This window comes from Papaver somniferum, chromosome 3 (assembly GCF_003573695.1).
Source record: "Papaver somniferum cultivar HN1 chromosome 3, ASM357369v1, whole genome shotgun sequence".
Classification (NCBI taxonomy): Eukaryota; Viridiplantae; Streptophyta; class Magnoliopsida; order Ranunculales; family Papaveraceae; genus Papaver; species Papaver somniferum.
In genome coordinates, this window is record NC_039360.1 from 124,289,184 (window position 1) to 124,308,994 (window position 19,811).

General features: G+C 34.3%; 1 protein-coding gene and 1 long non-coding RNA gene across 6 annotated transcripts; one reads left to right on the forward strand and one right to left on the reverse strand.

The window, feature by feature from the left end:
• Positions 1–2,398: 2,398 nt before the first annotated feature.
• Positions 2,399–9,637, reverse strand: LOC113357262. 5 transcript variants are annotated; one of them, XR_003363549.1, is made up of 8 exons: positions 9,271–9,448; positions 8,361–9,109; positions 7,608–8,230; positions 7,403–7,488; positions 6,901–7,243; positions 5,157–5,210; positions 4,026–4,525; positions 2,400–3,639 (listed from the first exon to the last, which is right to left on the reverse strand). It is a non-coding gene; the product is annotated as an uncharacterized LOC113357262 (long non-coding RNA). The 5 variants fall into 5 exon arrangements; XR_003363546.1 differs by adding an exon at positions 9,566–9,637 and having other exon boundaries at positions 2,399–3,639; positions 6,901–8,230; positions 9,271–9,391; XR_003363548.1 differs by having other exon boundaries at positions 7,403–8,230.
• Positions 9,638–10,599: 962 nt separating this feature from the next.
• LOC113359928 lies at positions 10,600–11,792 on the forward strand. The gene is made up of 2 exons (XM_026603489.1): positions 10,600–10,641; positions 11,448–11,792. Exons 1-2 carry the CDS (start codon positions 10,600–10,602, stop codon positions 11,790–11,792), a joined length of 387 nt encoding a protein of 128 aa, XP_026459274.1.
• The last annotated feature ends 8,019 nt before the right edge of the window (positions 11,793–19,811 follow it).

The following is a 19,811-nucleotide window of genomic DNA, read 5'->3' on the forward strand; positions in this document are numbered from 1 at the left end:
AGAAGTGCACATGCAGCGTTACTGCATCTTTATTAATGTCGATATTTAGAAGTCGATCATTGTAACAATACTATGTTGAGTCCAAATTTGTGTAGCACGTTGTCAGCATTATCCAAGATGGACACTGGTGCCCAGGAAAGAACGTGATGGTAGCACAATGAATTATAAAATTCGCATCCATTTATTTTAAAATGTCATTGTTTAAAAAACTAACTAATATATTTTCGGAGAATAATAATATGTTTCAAAAGCGGTGTACCTAAAAATAAATACTCATGCTATCTATAATCTTTATCAATAAGTAAACATATCATTTCCTTCTTCATCTATCTCGACCAACGGTGACATGTCAGGATCCTTCTCCATAATCTCGTCCATATCGTCATCATGTTCATCCTGTTCGATTAACGTTGGCATGTCATCATCGTTTTCTATTATCTCATTTTTTTACCAAGTCGTTCTTAGTAGGTTCTAGAGTTATATACTTGCTCATCTATTCATAATATCAACGCGACGATTATATTTTATGGATTAATAGTCGGAACCAACCTCACCAGATACTATTTAAACTGTCTGAGATCAAGAAACTGTCCTTAAAGAAATCCATTTAAAATAAATGATTTTTTCATACATTTTTCAACCAAAAAAAAATGCATGTAAATTATCCAATGTATTGTAATAAAACAAAAATAAACTCAAATAATAACATCATCGAAAATCTGCTACTTATTAGGTCCTACATGATCTGTTATTATTGCTAACCTCTGTGTATCCATCTGTGATATCCGTTTCTTATTTTTTTCATGTTTTGTTAGTCACCTAACTGAGGTTTTGAACTTCATCATTCACTCCATTACCATTCTCATATAACTCCACTGATGGAGGCATGTCATCACCGCGTTGTCAATTCGATCACCAAATCTTCCTTAAACGATGTTTATAGTTATTATTTGTCAGTAGTGTACAATCTGCTATCCGTAAAGATTGTTGTTAAATGTATCTACTCGTGAATTTATGATGATATTGCATATTCTGGAGTGGAAGTTAATGCAAATGAGTCAAAATTGATTTTAGTTTATGGGTCATCATAATTCATATTATAATTCCGTAAATTATAAATGGTCCCTTACATTACTACACGGTAAATTATTATGGATTGTGATGGTTTCCCTTGTTCTTATTGGCATGAACCCCTTGGATTTATGATCCCAAAGTGTTGCCATTTAAATTGATTAACAAATAATCTTTCTAATTTTAGGTTAAAATAAAAAAGTGATAGTATATTATATTAACAATTAAAACATGAGAACAAACATACCGACAGAAAGATACAAAAACATTTTATTTCAGGCGCTCAAGAATACACAACAAATTTCTGCAAGAAAATATGAGAGCCATAACTTGATGAGCAACCCTTTCCTCTTATCAATTCCATGGGTGCCATTAACTATTTTACCTGCAAATTTTATACTCCCTCTGTCTTCTATTAATTACTCCCTCCGTTCTTTTTTAATAGGCCAGTTTCTGTAAATAAAAGTTTCAAAAAAATAGGCCAGTTTCCTAATTGGGAAAGTCAAATGTTATTTTAATTTTTTGGGACCACTTTTCTCTTAACTTCTTTTGATGACAAGTGTCATGTGGACCACTTCACTTTACTTCTTTTACTAACAAGTGTCATGGGGACCATTTCACTTCACTTCTTTTATTGACAAGTGTCATGAGGACCACTTTCAATGATTAGTTCTCTTAATTTTCTTAAATTTCGCTAAAAACAAAACTGGCCTATTAAAAAAGAACGGAGGGAGTACCTAATTGACAAAGTCAAAATACTAATGAAATTGTACTAAATGTCATGACTAACTCTATTTAATGTTATATTATTACCTAAAATTAAATTTAATATATTAAAAATATAAATTGAGTGATACTATTATTTTAGGAAATGTTTAAGAAAATAAAAGTCAAGATATTTTGGTTTTATAGAATTGGAATTGTATGGTGGCTTTTCTGAAGAGTTTGAGATGTTGCATAGCCATCCATGATTTCAATGTTAAAGTTAGTAATTTTTCTTTCATAGAATTAAGATTTTCATTCGGAAAGGTGTTGGTGCCCAGCTTGTCGCTAGGCTACTGACCAATTCTTTGTCTTTAGATTCTATTGATTTTTAAATATTAAATCAATTATATTTGGAAAAAATTATGGAATCTATACGAATAGGAAGAATCTTTATTAGGAATTTTGTAGTTGTCCATGCATAAAAAAAATTTATTTAAAAAGGAAATGACGATTAATATATAAGATATTGAATAATTTTTTTCTTTATATATGGTGATAATATTTAAGATTTTGGATTGATTTTATGATTGTAAAAATAAAGGATATATTTTATAGCCTAAGGGAAAAATATGTCTAATAAACAGAACGGACAAATAAAAAAGACAGACCAAAATAAAAATATAGGACAGAGAGATGAATATTAGTTCCAGTGAGTCCATCTTGTTGATGGCCTTCGAACCTTGTCGTCTTCAATATAAACAGGATATTGTTGGCTTCCCCAAAAAGCCGGGACAATATGCTAGTTGCGGCCACTTATTAAACTGTTAATTAAGTCTCACATCCCCTTTTCACTAAGAGAATTAATTTGGTATCTTAAGATAGGTCACCGATTCCTTTTCGTCACCCGTGTTGTATGCAAATGTGACAGGTATAGGTAGTTTATATCCACCTAGATTTTTCCCATTAAAACTTGGTAAATATTTAAGATGAGAGATTAAACATGGTTGGAGAAAAAATCAACTTTCTTTGACTGTATAAGTCTATGAACATGTCAAAGTACGACCATACTCAGAAACCACCCAAAAACCATTGTGACACATTTGGTGGGCCCAACTGACACATAAGTGGACCCCTCCTGATAATTCCCTTTCGGCCCACCCTACTCACCCCACTCACACGGATTTCTTGAATAGTTTTTGTGGCGTTCTGTGCAGAATTACACTTCAAAATATCCCAACATGAGCTCTAATGTAATTTTTAGGAATCATCCCAATAATTAGACTCTTCCTTTACACTTAAAAGTGGAAACCATATATTTACATAAGGGTATAATTATAGTTCACAAAAAGTACTTTCACAGTGAATTAATCTAATGAAATTCAAAGTTGGCAAGCAGTAAAATGGTGACATTTAAGACTCAAAGTGAGACACTATCTAATTAACACAGTTTCGGATAACACTCTCGCAAAAATGGAAGAGTTTATCACAATTTGGGTAGGGTTATATTATCAAATTTTTAAAATTTTAGGTAGGGTATGCATCACTTGAGCTTTTTCTCTTTACCTTGTTCATGAAGTTTGAAATCTTAAACTGGATAAAACTCTAACATCGGCGGGTAAAGACTGACAGTAATCATAGATTTTTTAGAAAAAATCCCTTCAACAGGTAATCTAACCTCTTCAATATGAAAAGACCTGAATGACCTTGTTTGATACTTAGTATGCTTCTTATCGGCATAATATATGATGTCCAAGAACACCGTGGAGTCTCTCGGTCATTCATTCCGAAACCCATTCAACCTTTTGTCAGCCATACTTTCAACTCTACTGCACCTGTTGCATGTGCCTGGAGCTCCTTTAATTCCTGAAATAAAACGAAAAAATCATGCGATTTTCCAAGTACCAATTCCATGATCTCCATTATTATAATTAACCGCAAAGCTATATACTGCCTAGCTTGAATATCATCTTCTGACGTCATAAGCTAGCATATATGTATTCTTAGTTGTGTGATACTTACTACATGAACACGGTCACTTTATACCGTATGTCATGTCATTTCAGTCTCCAATTCTGCATTTTTTGGCTAAATGAAGTTATTAATTATAATGACAGTGCATAAAAATTAGTGACCAAAAAATGAACACCAAGAAGCTATCATGAAGAAGTTAGTAGAGGTATCAGACAGAGAAAGAAAACATTTTGTCATTCAAAATTACGAAGAGTATAAAACAACTAAATAATACTTACATATATACAGGAAAGATAAACAAATTGAGAAAACATGATAAGTAAATCCGAAAACCGGTTTAACTGAACTTGTTATTTATCTTAACGTCATGTGCAGTAGAACAATCCATGCCCCATTCTTCCTCATCCGCATATCTGAAACTTATTGTTGATTTGTTACGAAAAGCAAAGTGTTGGGTTTATTTATGTAACTGGCTTTGGGAATTCAGTACCCGTTGGTGGAGAGGTTGTCGCAGGGGTGGAGCCAGAAAATCCTCCAAGGGGAGGCAAATATTTTTTAGGAGCAGGCAGGAAGGCAAAATTAGGTTTTGGTTAGGCAAAATTAGGTTTTTCTACTTATAGATATGAAGAAAACTCAAAACCATTCTAAATCCAAAATAATAAAGCAGAACCACACAGAAATTAGAGTTTCAGTCTAATTAATGGCCGGTTTGTATCACTCTGTATGGAGAGATGAAATTTAACAGATGCTTTTTCCCGCAACATTTATAAATCACCACCTGCGAAGCCAAACGAAATCCAAAAATTTACACATCAATTAATGATGGGTTGCTATGAACCCCGAAAAAATATAGGTTTTGCAATCATATCAAATGGACGGCGCTAGATAGAAACTATGACCTGAAAAAAATAATCCTGAAACTATCACTACTAAATTCTCATAATCCGTAAGTTTGGGCTGTGATTCAAGAAATTGTCACCTAAACTTCATATGAAAACTAAATTATAAAATAGCACAGAAATATATAGCATCAATTTAATTGTTCCATGGACCCCCTTCGTCTGATTTGTACATTAAACAAAAACAACTTTGTTAAGGAGAAAAAATTACTACAAATAAACCACAGCCACCACCAAAACCAAAACCCAAAACTACAACCACTAAACCACCACATAATATGGTATTTGTGGAGATGTTTCAGTGATGTGTTGTTGGTTTTGGAGGCGATCGTGGTGAAATGTAATCTAAAAGGAAATACTCAAGTCTACTCCATTTATGACTAATAGTAATCAACAAACCCTCAAACTATCCAAACTAAGATTACTTGCCTTGGTATTACTTACAAAGTTACATATTTATTTCATGCAAATACACAACAGAAAAATGTATACATAAGATTTGAAACTTACCAAGAAGGCATCTCCACCTGTGACATCCACATAATCTGCTATCCAATAATTGACCTAAAGGAGGGATTCTTGGTAGCATTAGCATCAACTGATGTCCTTCTCTTTAGTAGTAATACTTTGTATTTGTGAATATTAAATTACTGCAAGCTTTGGAACAAATAAAAAGTACGAAACTGAATTCAACATTCAACATTGACAGACTTGAGAGTTTCGTACTTTCTCATTTAAAGGTTTTTTGTGCAAGTTGGAAACAACACACAAAGACCAACCATATGCATTGTGGTTGAACAAAGGTGTGTCCGTCAGAAAATGTAGAAAGTCATGCCTTACAATTGATGAGGGCGACTATATTCAACGTATAGACGAAGATAAATGGTCATTCAATGATTTCCCAGAATAAATTGAGCTTTTTTAAATTATACACTAAATTTTAAATACTAAACTATATAGAACAAAATAAGATTTTTATGATTTTCCCTACTATCTACTAACATAATCAATGATATATAGTCTCTAAACGTATATGATTACTCGTGCAATGCGCCGGTAAATTTTTACCGTAGGTATCTGTTTATTGAGACGGGCAATCACAATTCCCAGCAATCGATATCAGTTGGTTTCGTCAATTAGAAATCTCCATAGACAACTGAATTGCAAAAGATTCATGAATTAAGCGTTTTTTTTTTAAAAAAAAGAGACGAACCGTTTGAAAACAAATTTAGAATTTCTAAAGTTAATTAAATACCTAACATAAAATTAATTACTCCCTCCGTTCCTTTTTAATAGGCTGGTTTCCTAAAATAAATGTTTCAAAAAAAATAGGCTGGTTTCCTAATTGGGAAAGTCTAATGTTACTTTAGTTTTATAGGAACACTTTTCTCTTAACTTCTTTTGCTGACAAGTGTCATGGGGACCATTTCACTTCACTTCTTTTATTGACAAGTGTCATGAGGACCACTTTTAATGGTTAGTTCTCTTAATTTCCTTAATTTTCTCTAAAAACAAAACCAGCCTATTAAAAAAAAGGGAGGGAGTACTAATTTAGGATTTCTAAAGTTAATTAAACACCTAACATAAAATTAATTATTTGCAAACTAATAAAAATCATTAAAACGGGGTCTACATACCATTTGTACCATTATATGATTGCAATGTTACCTAGAACGTATGATTGCAACGTTACCTAGAACGGTTGCAAAACATTGTTTATGTCCGCGGTTGCATAACTGTAGAACATCCAACATTACCTTGAATCCTCTACATAGACCAAGACCTAAAAGAATTTTACCATGAAGAAAACTCTTACATTTTTGGAGATATAATAAAAAGAAAATTCAGTCTTATTTTCGAAAATACACTCAACTTTTAAAAACAATTTACTCCTGATTTAGTTTATCTGGAAAGAAATAGGAATAGAGATCAGAAAGTGGCAAGGGAGAAATTACTGTGACAAATTAAGAAAGTTACCAAATAAGTATTATGAAGTCTCGATGTGATGTTAGTGCAGAACTCGGTATAATTAGAAATGAACCTTTACGACTCACGTAAATAGTTGAACATTAAGTATTCATTGTGAATGTTTCTTGGCTTAATATAAATGACCTTCGTATAATACGGACCATGTCCTTCGTTCAACTTGTAAATATCCTAATTCCTTTTAACAAATCCAAAGTACCAAGCAAGAGTGATTAAGCCTGAAATGTTAATTAAGAAACCTCCAAGTGTTAAGTGATGCAATTCGTACCTTAGAGCAGCAGAATAATCAGCGGTCCGAGTAATCTGAGCACAAAATATAACATTGGGGCGTAATACGATGTTTCCGGACCCCATAAAGACGGAACATCCTATCCTTTACCAAATCATCATGGTAACCAGTTATTATTTGTCCGTACATTGACATCTGCTTGCTTACACAATCCAGTTCTTACCCACCAACAAATTGGATGACTTCAAATCGTGACGAATAATTGGTGGGTTGCAATGAGAATTCATGCCTCATATGCTTACAGAAGGGCCAGAACATGCCAATAAAATTGCATGAGCTCATAAAAGTTGTGGCCGAGAAAAGTACTCATGATATCCAAACCCTACAACAACAGCAGCAAAAATAAATAAAATGAAGACGTTAACAAAAATAGAATGAAAAAAAAGGTGAAGTTATTTGATTTGGAGTGATTGACAGAGAGGGAAGAAACGATACAGATTTGAGGATGATTCTTCGGCCAAGCTTTCGATAGTAAACTTACCACTTCAAAGTAGACACCAACCGAGATACCAGAATCTACATTTTTTTTCCTACTTTTTCGAGCTTTACAGCAAGTTGGTTACAATCCTATAAGATTAAGTTCAAACCAGCATCCCAAGATACACATATTGTAAGCCGTTAAGAGATAGTTCATGGACGAGACAATAACTTTCCAACTCTACTTTAAGTGTTTTAGTATGGCGTACCTCAAAAGACATGCATCCAGATAGGCAATTTAGTACGAACATAATCTCCAAGCAAGGTAACACCACCCTTTCCCAGTGAAAAAATAGGAAAGCAATCGAATATGTCACTGTGACATTGGTCAGACACTACTCTGAGCTCTTAAAAGAATATAGTTTGGCTGCAATTTGAGAAGAAATACACTGCCAAACGTGATTAAAGCCTTAAACTAAGAAGCCAACCACTGCATCCTTAATCTCTGAACTACCCACTCTCTAAAACAGCAGCCACATAATTCTAACCCCAAGATAACGAACCATGATAAACTAAATCAAAGTTCACATTTTAAGGTTACTCTACAGAACACACATTTTATCAAAGCAACGCTTGTTCGAAAATTTTATAAAGTCAGCCATAACTGATGCCCAAGCTTTCTAGGATAATGAAAACAAAAAACTAAATACTGTTGCAACAAAAACATTCACCAAAATAAAGACAACAATTGTGAAAACAAATAGCATGACTATAAATTCCCTGTTGTTCAAGAAAAACCCTGAAACTTACCATACTAAGCACCTCCGTTGATCGAATTCAAAAAGAGACATGAATGTTGATTGCAGCTTAGCTTTACCTCTTCTCTTATTTCCTGACCAAGAGAAAGCAACAAATCAAAAATCAAAAGAGAATAAGAAAGAACAATAAACCCCACTGCATAATCAATACCTGTCGAAATAAAAAGAAAAAAAAAACGGTTCAGAAAATGGTTGTACACTAACCAATCTCAAAGCCTGCAATCTCAAACCAAATTCATTAGCTGAATTTCTTTTCAGAATAGCATCACAGAGATGTCCTGCAAGCAGTCCAAAAAACAAATACTATATCAGTATCAAAAAAAAAACAAAAAAACTCAGTAATACCCGAGATGGAATGAATTTGTATATTAAACTATAGATTGGTCTGTCAAGAAGATTGCTTGATCATATTATACGTAATCCGCTTTCTCATTGCAGAACCCCATTTCAACTATAATCTTTTCACCACCATTAGTATCAGTTGAGGCCCTGTTTAGTATTAGTACTTTGTATCTCGTGTATATTAGGTCATTGCAACCTTTGGAACAAATGGGAAAGTATGAGACAAAAGTCATCAACATTGACAGACTTAGGTGTTTCGTGCTTTCTCATTTGATTGAAAGATTGTTGCAATGATGCATCATTGCCACAAATCTGTTTCCTGCACATTATTAGTTAGCATCTAATAGAAACAATATAACAAAGTAATCTAACTTACGCTTTTAAGAAAAAATACATTAAAGATTAAACTAAAAAAGAAGAACATGTATCTACTCGCATTAGTGGACCATTCCAACAAATTCTTCATATCCACAGCGAGCTGCAGTACCATCTACATCACAAACATATTCATGGTAGTAGTAATTCAGCCACAATAATAATTCTTCCATGTTTAACAACACAACCTGCCTTAGTTCTTCTCCGTGTTCTCATCTTGGCCACAACAAAGCCACCTTTACAAAATCAAAATAGAATAGAGAAAAGATTAGAACATGCAGGATTAACTAAGAGTATCTAGGAAAGCAAAAAACAAAATAGAGTAGAGAAAACTAAAATTTGGAATAAACCCTAAGAATTATCTGGTTAGAAACTCTAAAACAGAAGTTAAGGTTACCTGGATGTACACTAAAAAAATTAGTAGAAGGCCCCCCAAAAATCTATCTCAGATCCACAGTTAATGTGATTAGGCTCCCATTTTGTTTTGATTTAAAAATCTTCTCAGTTGGTGTGATTTTCTGCAGAAGAAAACAAAGATATCCTTTCAATATAAAAAACAAAAAAGTTAGTGCAAAGTTGGAGACGTATTGTATCCCAGAATATGAATGTAACACCAACCAAACATATTCAGTGCATCATTTCAAAAGAAAAAAAATTGGTAATATATCGGTAATTTGGTTAGGCTTACAAACCTTGTCCACGGATTTCTATTGTTTTCTGATTTTCTGTAGCACGGACCTGATACATCCTTGGCTCCATCATCCATCTTTCCGTTCACACAAATGTTTCAATGCAATTAAATCTTGCAGGTTTAGGAATTCTGTCTATGGGATTCTGACAGGGCTGCACATACCCTACCCATATCCGCCAACCCTACCCTACCCGCCCATGTTTTAACCGTATCCTATCCTACCCACTATTTGGCGGGTAGGGTAACGGGTAAAGATTTTCTTAACCGCCGTTAGATGGGTAGGGTGACGGATAAAGCTCGAAATTATCCTACCCTACCCGCCTACCCGTCTAATACTGAAAAGACAAAGTAACCCTTGTATTGTTTTCTCCTCCTGTCTATTTTTTTGTTATTTTAAAACATAATGGGGTAAATTACAAAGTAAATGAATTTTCTTCAACAAACAAAATGTCTTACTGCGTTTCTTTTGTGAAATAAACTTTTCGTTATCAAAAAATTTGGTTGCAGTATTCTCCTTCAACCATTTTTCCTCTACCTTACTCGATCTCATGTTCATCTTTCAGGGTCTCGTTTAAAACCCTTTAATCGGTTGGTTCAAGGTAAGATCCAACTGCAAAGTTGATTCTGTTTCATTTTATTTTTTTTCGTTAAATTGATTGAAAAAATATTAGGGTTTTTACTGTTTCATGCATGTGGCAGGATACGACCTCGAGTTGAAGTACAATTCCAAATTCATCAAAGGTTGGTTTCTTTCTGATTCGAAGTTAATTGCAAAGTTATTTGAAGTAATTTCTAGGTTTTTCTAAATTGATTTTGGGATTTACTAAAAGTTGATTTTAATTTAGTTAGTGATCTTCTAATGTTATCAAAAACGGCTATCACGTAATCCCCAATTATGAGTAAGCTTACGATTCTGGGATTGAGGGGTTACTTTTTAACTAATTAGACTACTACTGATGATATAGGATGTCTACTGATCATATTGTATCTTACTCTTTCTAGTAATTACTTATGGATCCTTTGAAATAGTGGTTGATGAGTAAAACTGTTAAAGGTCATTCATGGTACAATGTGAAGGTAATATGTCATAAGGTTCTTATGATATTAGTTTTCACATGCTGGTTGCTTCGTTTTCTTTTGGAATGTAAATCATCTTTCTTCTTTCTGTTAATAGATTCATTGTATGCTATGATTCAGTAACTAGGATCTTGTAGTGTTCGTTTCTATTCCACATATTATGTCAGTTCGGTGTTGTGTGTAAAATGTGGTGATTTCGTCTTTTTTTAGAAGAATAAAACCCTTTCAAGTTTCTGTGCTTGTTGTGGCAACTGGTCTAGTAGTACTTGGAGTGGGTTTGTCTTCTTTCACTCAATTGGTGATTCTTATCATACTAGTTTTACCATGGTTAACCTTGTAGAGTTTCTAGGTTATAATGGGACTCACTGTGCTTTCATTGTCTTTTGCTCATTGTACCTTTGGGTTGCAAGAGAATAAGGTCCTGAAACTATTGGGGTTTATTATCCGTCCACTTTTAAGTTGTTGCTATCATTACTACAACTCTTGATTGGATTAGTACACACTGATATTCTCTATTACTACTTTCGTTGATTAGTACAAACCTAGATTTTCTATTTTATATCAGTAACTGATTTTGAAATTTTTATGAAAAACCCTATACTACTGAAATAGAACGTGGGAATTAGGATTTCTCTGTATTTTTTTTCTTGGGTTTGTTTGCTTTGTTATATAAAACCCTCTTTGCTTCATCTATTTGATTATACTTGGTTTTCCATAATGTAAGTGTTTTGAATTAGATTGCTATGTGGCTGCCCTGATTTATTGTGTATTAACTCTTTGCTTTATCTATTTGATTATGCATACAGATATTTCTTAAGAGAACATCTTCGGTGTGGGAGCATTTCCAAAAGAGTGTTAATGAAGCTGGTATTAAATGGGGGAAATGTAACTACTGTGAAGATGGTAAATATAGGGCTGGTGGTAAGAAGTATGGCACATCAAATTTGAACTGGCATTTGACCAAGTGTCGGAAGTATATGGAGTTACTAGAAGCTGCGCAGTTGGACTCTCTCGGTCAGCCTAGCAATCTGGGAGATCAGCAGCAAACAGTTGGGGTTACGTTCTGTCAAGATGGATGTAGGAGAGCCTTGATAAAGTTCATCATCACAGATGAACAGTCTTTCCGAATGGTTGAAGGAGAAGGATTATAGCATTTTGTAGATATCTTGAGCCGAGGTTCAAACTTCCATCGCGGATGACCGTCTATCGTGATATCTGTGGACTGTTTTTGAGTGAAAAAGCCAATTTGGTGAACTATTTCAAGTCGAACAAGGTTAGAGTTTGTCTCACAACCGATACATGGACATCCATTCAGAACTACAACTACATGGTGGTTACTGCCCACTTTATCGATGACCACTGGAAGTTACACAAAAGAATAATATGTTTCTGTCAAATTACTAGTCATGGAGGTGAGCATATTGGAAGAGCATTGGAGAAATGTTTGATAGAGTGGGGTCTTGAGAGAGTGTTCACCATCACGCTCGATAATGCATCTGCAAATAAAAAAGCAATTGAATATGTCCAAGAGAAAGTTGTAAGTTGGGGATCGTCAATTGTAGGAGGTAAACATTTACATGTAAGGTGTGCTGCCCACGTATTAGCTTTAGTTGTTAAGGATGGGTTGAAGAAATATCATACTTCAGTGAGCAGAATCAGGTCGGTGGTTAAATACGTCACGGCCTCTCCTGCTAGAATGAAGAAATTCTTAGATGCCTTATTTCTTGAAAGAATGGAATACAAAAAGGGATTAGTGTTATACGTAAAAACAAGATGGAACTCCATTTACTTGATGTTGGATGCAGCAGAAAAATACGAAAAAGTCTTTATAAGGCTAGGACGATCTGATAAATCATTTCGTGAGAGGTTTATCTTCGATATTCCCGATGAATCAGTAATGGGTGTTAATGTTGATGATATTGACAGTACTGATTTTCTTGATGAATCCAGTTCTTCTGATTCTGATGCTGATGAAGTTCCCTTATCTGGTCGAAGAAAAGCCAAGAAGAAAAAGCCTCGCGTGCATGCTCCTGAAAAGTATGACTGGGCTAATGCTCGAGTCCTAGTTCAGTTTCTACATGTATTTTAAAGATTTTATCAGTAGTTTATATTTCGTTCTTTGGTTAGTTTATCAGTGGTTTATATTTCGAAGCTTCTTGCATCTTGCAAAGCATGATAAGAGAGTCTTGAAGATCTAAAGCACCTCTCAAAAGATCTCTTGCAATATCATCTGAATGCTGCCCATTCATAATGCTCCCATTTGACCATGAATCAATCATATGGTTTAGATTTTGAGCTCCTCTCGAAACCTCTAACAACTGATGTGATGAAGATTGTGGAGCATTTATATCATCTCCTCTATATGAATCGTTCCGAGTCGGCGTCGTCTTTCGGGGAGTAGTACTAACCAAATTACGTTTTTTTTTGGATTTTTTGATTCGCACAATTCGACCCGACACCCCAATTTTATTCATTATAAGAATGCCTTAAAATTTCTTTGCTGGAATTCAATTATTTCGTTTCATATATGTGATGTCTATTTGCCATTAACTCTACGGATTTGTTGCAATGAGGAGTAAGTATTTGCCAGATGTCAGGTCTCAATGATCCATAAGAATATCTGAGCAAAAATTTATTTACAATTTTACCCTGCTGATATAGACTGTAAGAACAAACATTGGACGCTGTTATGTTTGTTAGGTTTATGTTTTAGTTCTTGGATATCAAATGACACAAACCTTTACAAAAAATGGATGCATGGAGTTTGGCATGATAAAATTAGTTTGGCTTCAGAAACATTTAAAAAACATAAACAAGGTTATAGTTCACAGTATTGGTTGGACTATTTTCTCTATTTTGGTTAGTTACAAATGGAAGGGGTTTATAATAACTAGATGTCATTACAGGCAGAGTGATCTCAAATTCGTTTTTGTTTCGTGCTCATGTATTCTACAGCTAAGTAACACGCATAGGTTTCTTCTTCATGAGTTTTGTTGGGCGATGCTTTTGTTCTATAGTGTAAAGAAGGATGTTATATGTACTCATTGTTGTTGATGTTCTTGGTAATTCTTTCACTCAGATGAACTGCTTTTCTTGGTCTTGCAATAATATTTGGTTGTCTAGATGTTTTGGTCTTTACTTACGAGTTAATATGGTCTGTATATGAAGTTTCAATAACAATTAAAACTGTTTCTACAGGTATTTTTTGAAGCCACTGTTGAGTTTTCTGGTTCTACGTATGTCACTTCGCATACATTTTTGGGGGAAATTTGTGATGTACGTGGAGAGTTAAAAGAATGGCAAAATGCTCATCATGATCCTCACTTAAGCCATATGGGTGAGAAGATGTTACTTAAATACAACAAGTATTTGGGTGAGCATAAGAACATGAATCCTTTATTGTTTATTGTTGTGCTTCTTGACCCAAGAGAAAAAGAACGTGGACTGCAAGTAATACTAGAAGACCTGATTGTGCATGATATTCCTTGGACGAAACAAAGATTGGTAAACAATTGGTTAGATGAAGTGAAAAATGATTTTAATGAATTATTCACAGCTTATAAGGCAGAATGTATAGGTGTAGGAAGTGTGTTAGCCTCGTCGGAGTCTGTAGGTGATACTGGTGGTAGTCCTAGTCAAGAGAGTTGTAGTTCTACGTCACATAGAAAGAGAAGACATAAGTCCCATAGAGAAGAACGTAAAACACAGTTATCTATAACGGAGGATGTTGACAAATCAGAGGTGGACAGATACTTATCGGAACAGATTTACTCACCAACAAAAGACAACAAAAATGGTTCGAAGTTTGATATACTCACTTGGTGGAAAATCAATGCTGCAAGATTTGATATTCTATCACTTATAGCAAGAGATATACTTGCTATTCCCGTCTCTTCAGTTGCAAGTGAATCTGCTTTCAGTACTGGAAAGCGAATACTTGGTCATTTCCGAAGTTCTTTAAAACCCCGAACTGTGGAAGCATTGATTCTCCTACAAAACTGGTTAAGGACACCGATTGATATGGATCCATCTACATTTGGAGCTGAAGAGAAGGAGGATGACGTCTTAGAATCAGGTATACAACTTTCCTACATTTGGGTTTCCTTACTCTTTTGTTTGCTTTTCTTAATCTGTCTTCAGTATGTTTGCGAAACGACTTAGTTGGCATTTTCTTTATCTATCTGTATCCATTTGTGCTTCTTTATGGGAAGTACTGGTGGAAGTTTGAATGTTGTTTAGAACTTTCCATTTCTAGTCAAGGAACTTGCATGTTAAATGGAAACACGCTACCGTGCTCAGTTGATAATTTGTCACAACTTTAGTTGCTTACTTTTGTACGTTGAGCCACTCAAGCTGATGTTGTTCTTGGCATGTGTTGAAGTCTAATTTTGCCAGCTCCAGATTAGTATTGTTACTCACATTTGGCAACCTGATTAGTGATTATATATGTTGAATGAGTACTTAGTTCACTAAGCAAACAAACAAACAAAAATGTTAGTAGTAAATATATTTATATAAAAACCAGTATAGTGTTTTGGCAATCCAGACGTCATTCTCCCCTCCATATTGGTCTATGTAAAATCGAGCTTCAATACGGGGTAAACTAGCCTACCATGGAACCTCTAGGGTGTATCCAACCTAAATTTTAGATTTTATGATATCAGAAATTGTCGAGAGCAGCAATGTGATATTTCACTAAAATTTGGAAAACTTATGCATGTGTATACTTATAAATATCTCTAAAACAACACTTGATATTGTGATATTACTTGATATTGTGACTGAACCAAAAGTCTGAACTTGTTGTGATATTGTATTCCATAGTAGGATGTTGTGATATCTCTTACTTGATGTTGGTATTATGACTGAACTTTGAATCAAATCGTTCACTATTATGACTGAATCTAACAAGAGATAACTTGTATGCAGATTTATTTGGTGATCTTAGTACTTATTCCATCATCGTAGATGATGATTGAAGAAGAAGGTCAATATGAAGAGCTTTTGGTGATGATACTGTTATATGAAGAATACAACTCTTTTCTTGAGAATACTTTTGTTTGTACATTTTTTATGGTTATGCTTTTGTTTCTAAATTCATCGTTGGTCTATTAGCAGTACCATGGACCATCATTGCTGTGTTTCGCATGTCCATTGGTCTTCTTTACATGTTTATACTTGTGGTCGAGGCTCTGTTGAGATGGCAGGAGCAGGATTGAAATTTTGTATTGCAGGTGATATAGACGGTTATACCCGCCACCCTACCCTACCCTACCCGACCCGCCAGAGAATGGGTTGGGTAGGATCTTACCCGTTTAATGGCGGGTAGGGTGGCGGGTAAAAATTTTCTTACCCGCCAGTAAACGGGTAGGGTGGCGGGTATAGGCCATATTCTACCCACCCTACCCGTTGTGCAGCCCTAGATTCTGATAATTGTTATACTTGATCATGTGGTTTGCAGCTGATTGATCCTGATTTAATTGCAAAGAAAGCCATATCAAAGAAAGCTAGACATCTTAAAGGCGAAGGAGTTTCTCTGAAGGAGTCGCCAAGAAGAATCAATTGTCACACCATAAACACGTAAATGGGGAGAAGCTACAGGTTCTGCAGCCATATGAATGGTGACTACACATACTCCTGTCATCCATGCAAACAGTAAAATAGATCGTCACAATTGTTGCAGTATTTCTGTCAGATAATAACATAAGTCGGAGAGAAGAGATTACCCAGAATCAAAAACACCCATTCTTCGAATTATCTCTCTTCACCTACAAATAAAACAAAAAGAAATCATCAAAGAGAAAACAACCAAACACTAAAGAAGAAAAAGAGTAGTACAACTAACAACAAGCGAATTGGGGTTCTAGGGTTCTAAGATGCGAGATGTGAGAAAAGCAAAAAGGTGAATAACGAATAAGGAAATACTTCGATTTATTATACACAGAATCATCGATGATTAAAACAGGAAACCTTATCTAATAGGAATGGTAAGTATCGGCGCATTGAGTTAGATTTCTTTCTGAAAATAAATTTAACAGTTATGGTAATTTTTTCTTTTCTTTTTAGAATGGTAAGAATTTCTAAGGAAATGCTAAATATGACTATGACAAAATATTTTTGGAAGTTCTTAGATTTTTCGACTAAAATATATTAACTAATTAAGGAGTTTTAAATTGCCATATTTTTTTGGAAGTTCTTAGATTTAATAAAATACTTGCCATATACGTAATCATTCATTTTACTGGTAAGGTAGGAAATTTTATTTTTGGCATTCACATATATCTAGCATCCTCAGATTCTGTTACAAAGGAAATTTCTCATATTTAAGGAATTCTTGTCATGCGCAGATTTTGTTGTCTTATTGAACGTATTTACCTACCATCAATCGCCTAATGTCTTGCTAAAAATATCTAATGTCTCGTTAAAAATAACAGTAATTCTATTCAGCCAATTAGTCTAACCCACCGTCAAACCCACTGCCGATGCTCTAGATCATCTACACCCGCCTTTTCTCTGCACCTCTACACCCGCCAATAAGTAGCTGCCACGTGTTCACTTTTAACATACCAAAATCATATTTTTCGAGTTGATTAAATTGAAAGATTTTCGTAGAGATAAGAAAGGAAAACGTTTACCCTCCCTTAATTATCTCTTCCCTCTCAAGGATGTTTTGAACTTTCGAAAAGCAACTGTCGACCTATCAGTAAAAGTTTGAAGGTTAACACCAATTTCCCACCATAATATGAAATGATTATTTGTGATTAACAACTGTTTAATGGATTTGTGATACATTTATATCATGATCTACCATGAAAAAACAGTGAGATCAACTATTTTAAGCAAGACTATCGATCTCTATAGATGTATAAATCCTTGATATTCATAGTAGCCGATTTCTACCAGGGAAGCATTTTGTATGCGAAGTCGACAAGTCGTTGACATAATTTCCATTACTAATACAACATTCATAATTCATGCCACAAAAGAGAGATTTATACTATGCAAGCATTCAATATGCAAGATTATTAACTTAATTTTCATTACTAATAAAGCATCCAAAGCTCATGCCACCATTAAAAGAGAGATTTGAAAATGTTCGTCAATACTCAATAGTGTATACCTTAACAATGGTATGGTATAGGTAATATCGTATTGAGTAGTAAGAGATAATTAAGGGAGGCAGATGTTTTCCTTTTTTATCTCTTTGAAAATTTTTCAATTTAAATAACTTTAAAATGCTCAAAAATTTTGATTTTGGTATTTAAAAGTGAACATGTGGCAGCTACTTATTGGCGGGTGTAGAGGTGCAGAATAATTTTGGTGTAGATGATCCGGAGCCCAATTTGACTTGACTTTACCTTTTCTGGCTCAGTAGATTTTGGCTGACGTGTTTTGCTTTTTTTATTTTTTAGGTTTTCAGTTTCTCATATTTCGTTTCGTTGAAGTGTATGAAATCTTCAAAGGGAAACTACCATCTGTGGAACAAAGATGTTATACAAGAATAGATTGAATCAATGCAGGATCAAAGTTCAAGTTTTTAGCTTAATCTGATACGTAATCCGTAGAAGCTTAGATATCGAACTGCTGCTCATTGAATCAGGTAAAATTTATGTCTCTGTTGATTTCGATTTATATTGTATAATAGAATATTATTGGATTTATGTTTTTGAATCGTGCATTGAGTGCGCTGGAGGAATTGGAGAATGAGAGGGTTACTGAGATGAAAGAATTCAGGGAAAATGTTTATCTCAAGTCTCACCAACATTCTCTTAATATTCAATTATATTAGATTCATGAAACAATTTCTACTAGTATGGGAAAGAATGAATTAATACTTGATATATTCATTTTTTTCAAAAGTTATTTTAGACACTGATTTGGCATAGGAAATGCATCTTCAAGGTGATTTTGGCAGCAACTCAGTTCAGATGCAAGATAGAGGTAGTTTTAAATTAGTTTTACTAGTATCTTTTTGAGCTTTAAAATATCATGTGTTTAATCGGATAGTGAAGTTTTCGTTTACATTGATATTGTTGAATAGGATCCAGGTAACCCTTGGTATCCCTTTTTATTTTCGACCAATACCGGAAGAGGCAGTTGAATTATGGTATATGGAGCACAAGTCTGGACCAAATATAATGGCTGATGCTTCCACAATTTATGACTCGGGTATATACTCAATTGAGTGAAACATTGTTAACTTGATCCTAGTTACAATTTCTACAAATCCCATAATTAAAGAGAGTTCAGAGGATGAAGGAAAACAATTGCATAGTAGTTCTTTCTATCGATAAGATAGTGATCACTTTGCAGGAGCAAACACTGATCCAATAGCTTGGGAGGAAAAAATACGTCAAGGACTTAAGGAGGTACTCGTTTTCCTGTTCAGGTAATAATTCGAAACTTGTCTACCAGCTCCAAATCCTTAAACATATGTGTCACTAAGAAATCCTTAATATCAAATTTCTGACTCATACCCATACTTGATTAACTCTTATTCCAGGTCCGAGTACGTACTTCTGAGAGAAATGTGTGAGCCACTAGAGGAAGACACATTCAGGCCAGTCCTTCACCATCCGTTGCGAACTCGAGTCAACAACATACCAGAGGCTTGGACATATTTCCGGAGAAAAATCCTTGAATGTCAGAGAAATTACTATAGTGGTATAAAAACTAGATTTGATGATGAACTACAAAAGTACGACGTATTATTTTTTTTTCTTTTGAATCTGCTAATGCGATAGTTGTCATTTAAAACCATGAAGATGAAAATCTCTGTATGTAAATTATTTGGATGGTTAATAACTATTTTTTGTTGGTTAGGAGAATAAGTTCACTAATATGTTTTCTCGATCAATCTGTAAAACAACCAACTGATATCAAAGATTCACAAGCTAAGAAAGGATGATCAGAAATGGAAAACAGTGAAAACAGAAAAGTTCAATCTGTAAAACAAGCAATTAGCTATATATGTGATTCATGACAGAGTCAGAAATAGAACTTCTGTCGACTACAAACACATTTAGCTATCACCAAGTGACTAAAAATTATTTTGCCCGAGAACTCAATCCAAGCCAAAAGAAAACGGAGGAAGTGAAAAAAAACACGTAGGCAAAAGTGTAAACCTAGGAAAACTAGAAAGTCAAGTCAAACCAGTGCCACATCAGTAG

What these genes read in the sequence shown, in the direction of transcription:
- LOC113359928 (XM_026603489.1), top strand. Translation starts at nt 10,600, where the DNA reads ATGAGTAAAACTGTTAAAGGTCATTCATGGTACAATGTGAAG. An exon ending in ATTCATGGTACAATGTGAAG is followed by an intron (nt 10,642 to 11,447) that starts GTAATATGTCAT and finishes TTATGCATACAG; the next exon opens with ATATTTCTTAAGAGAACATC.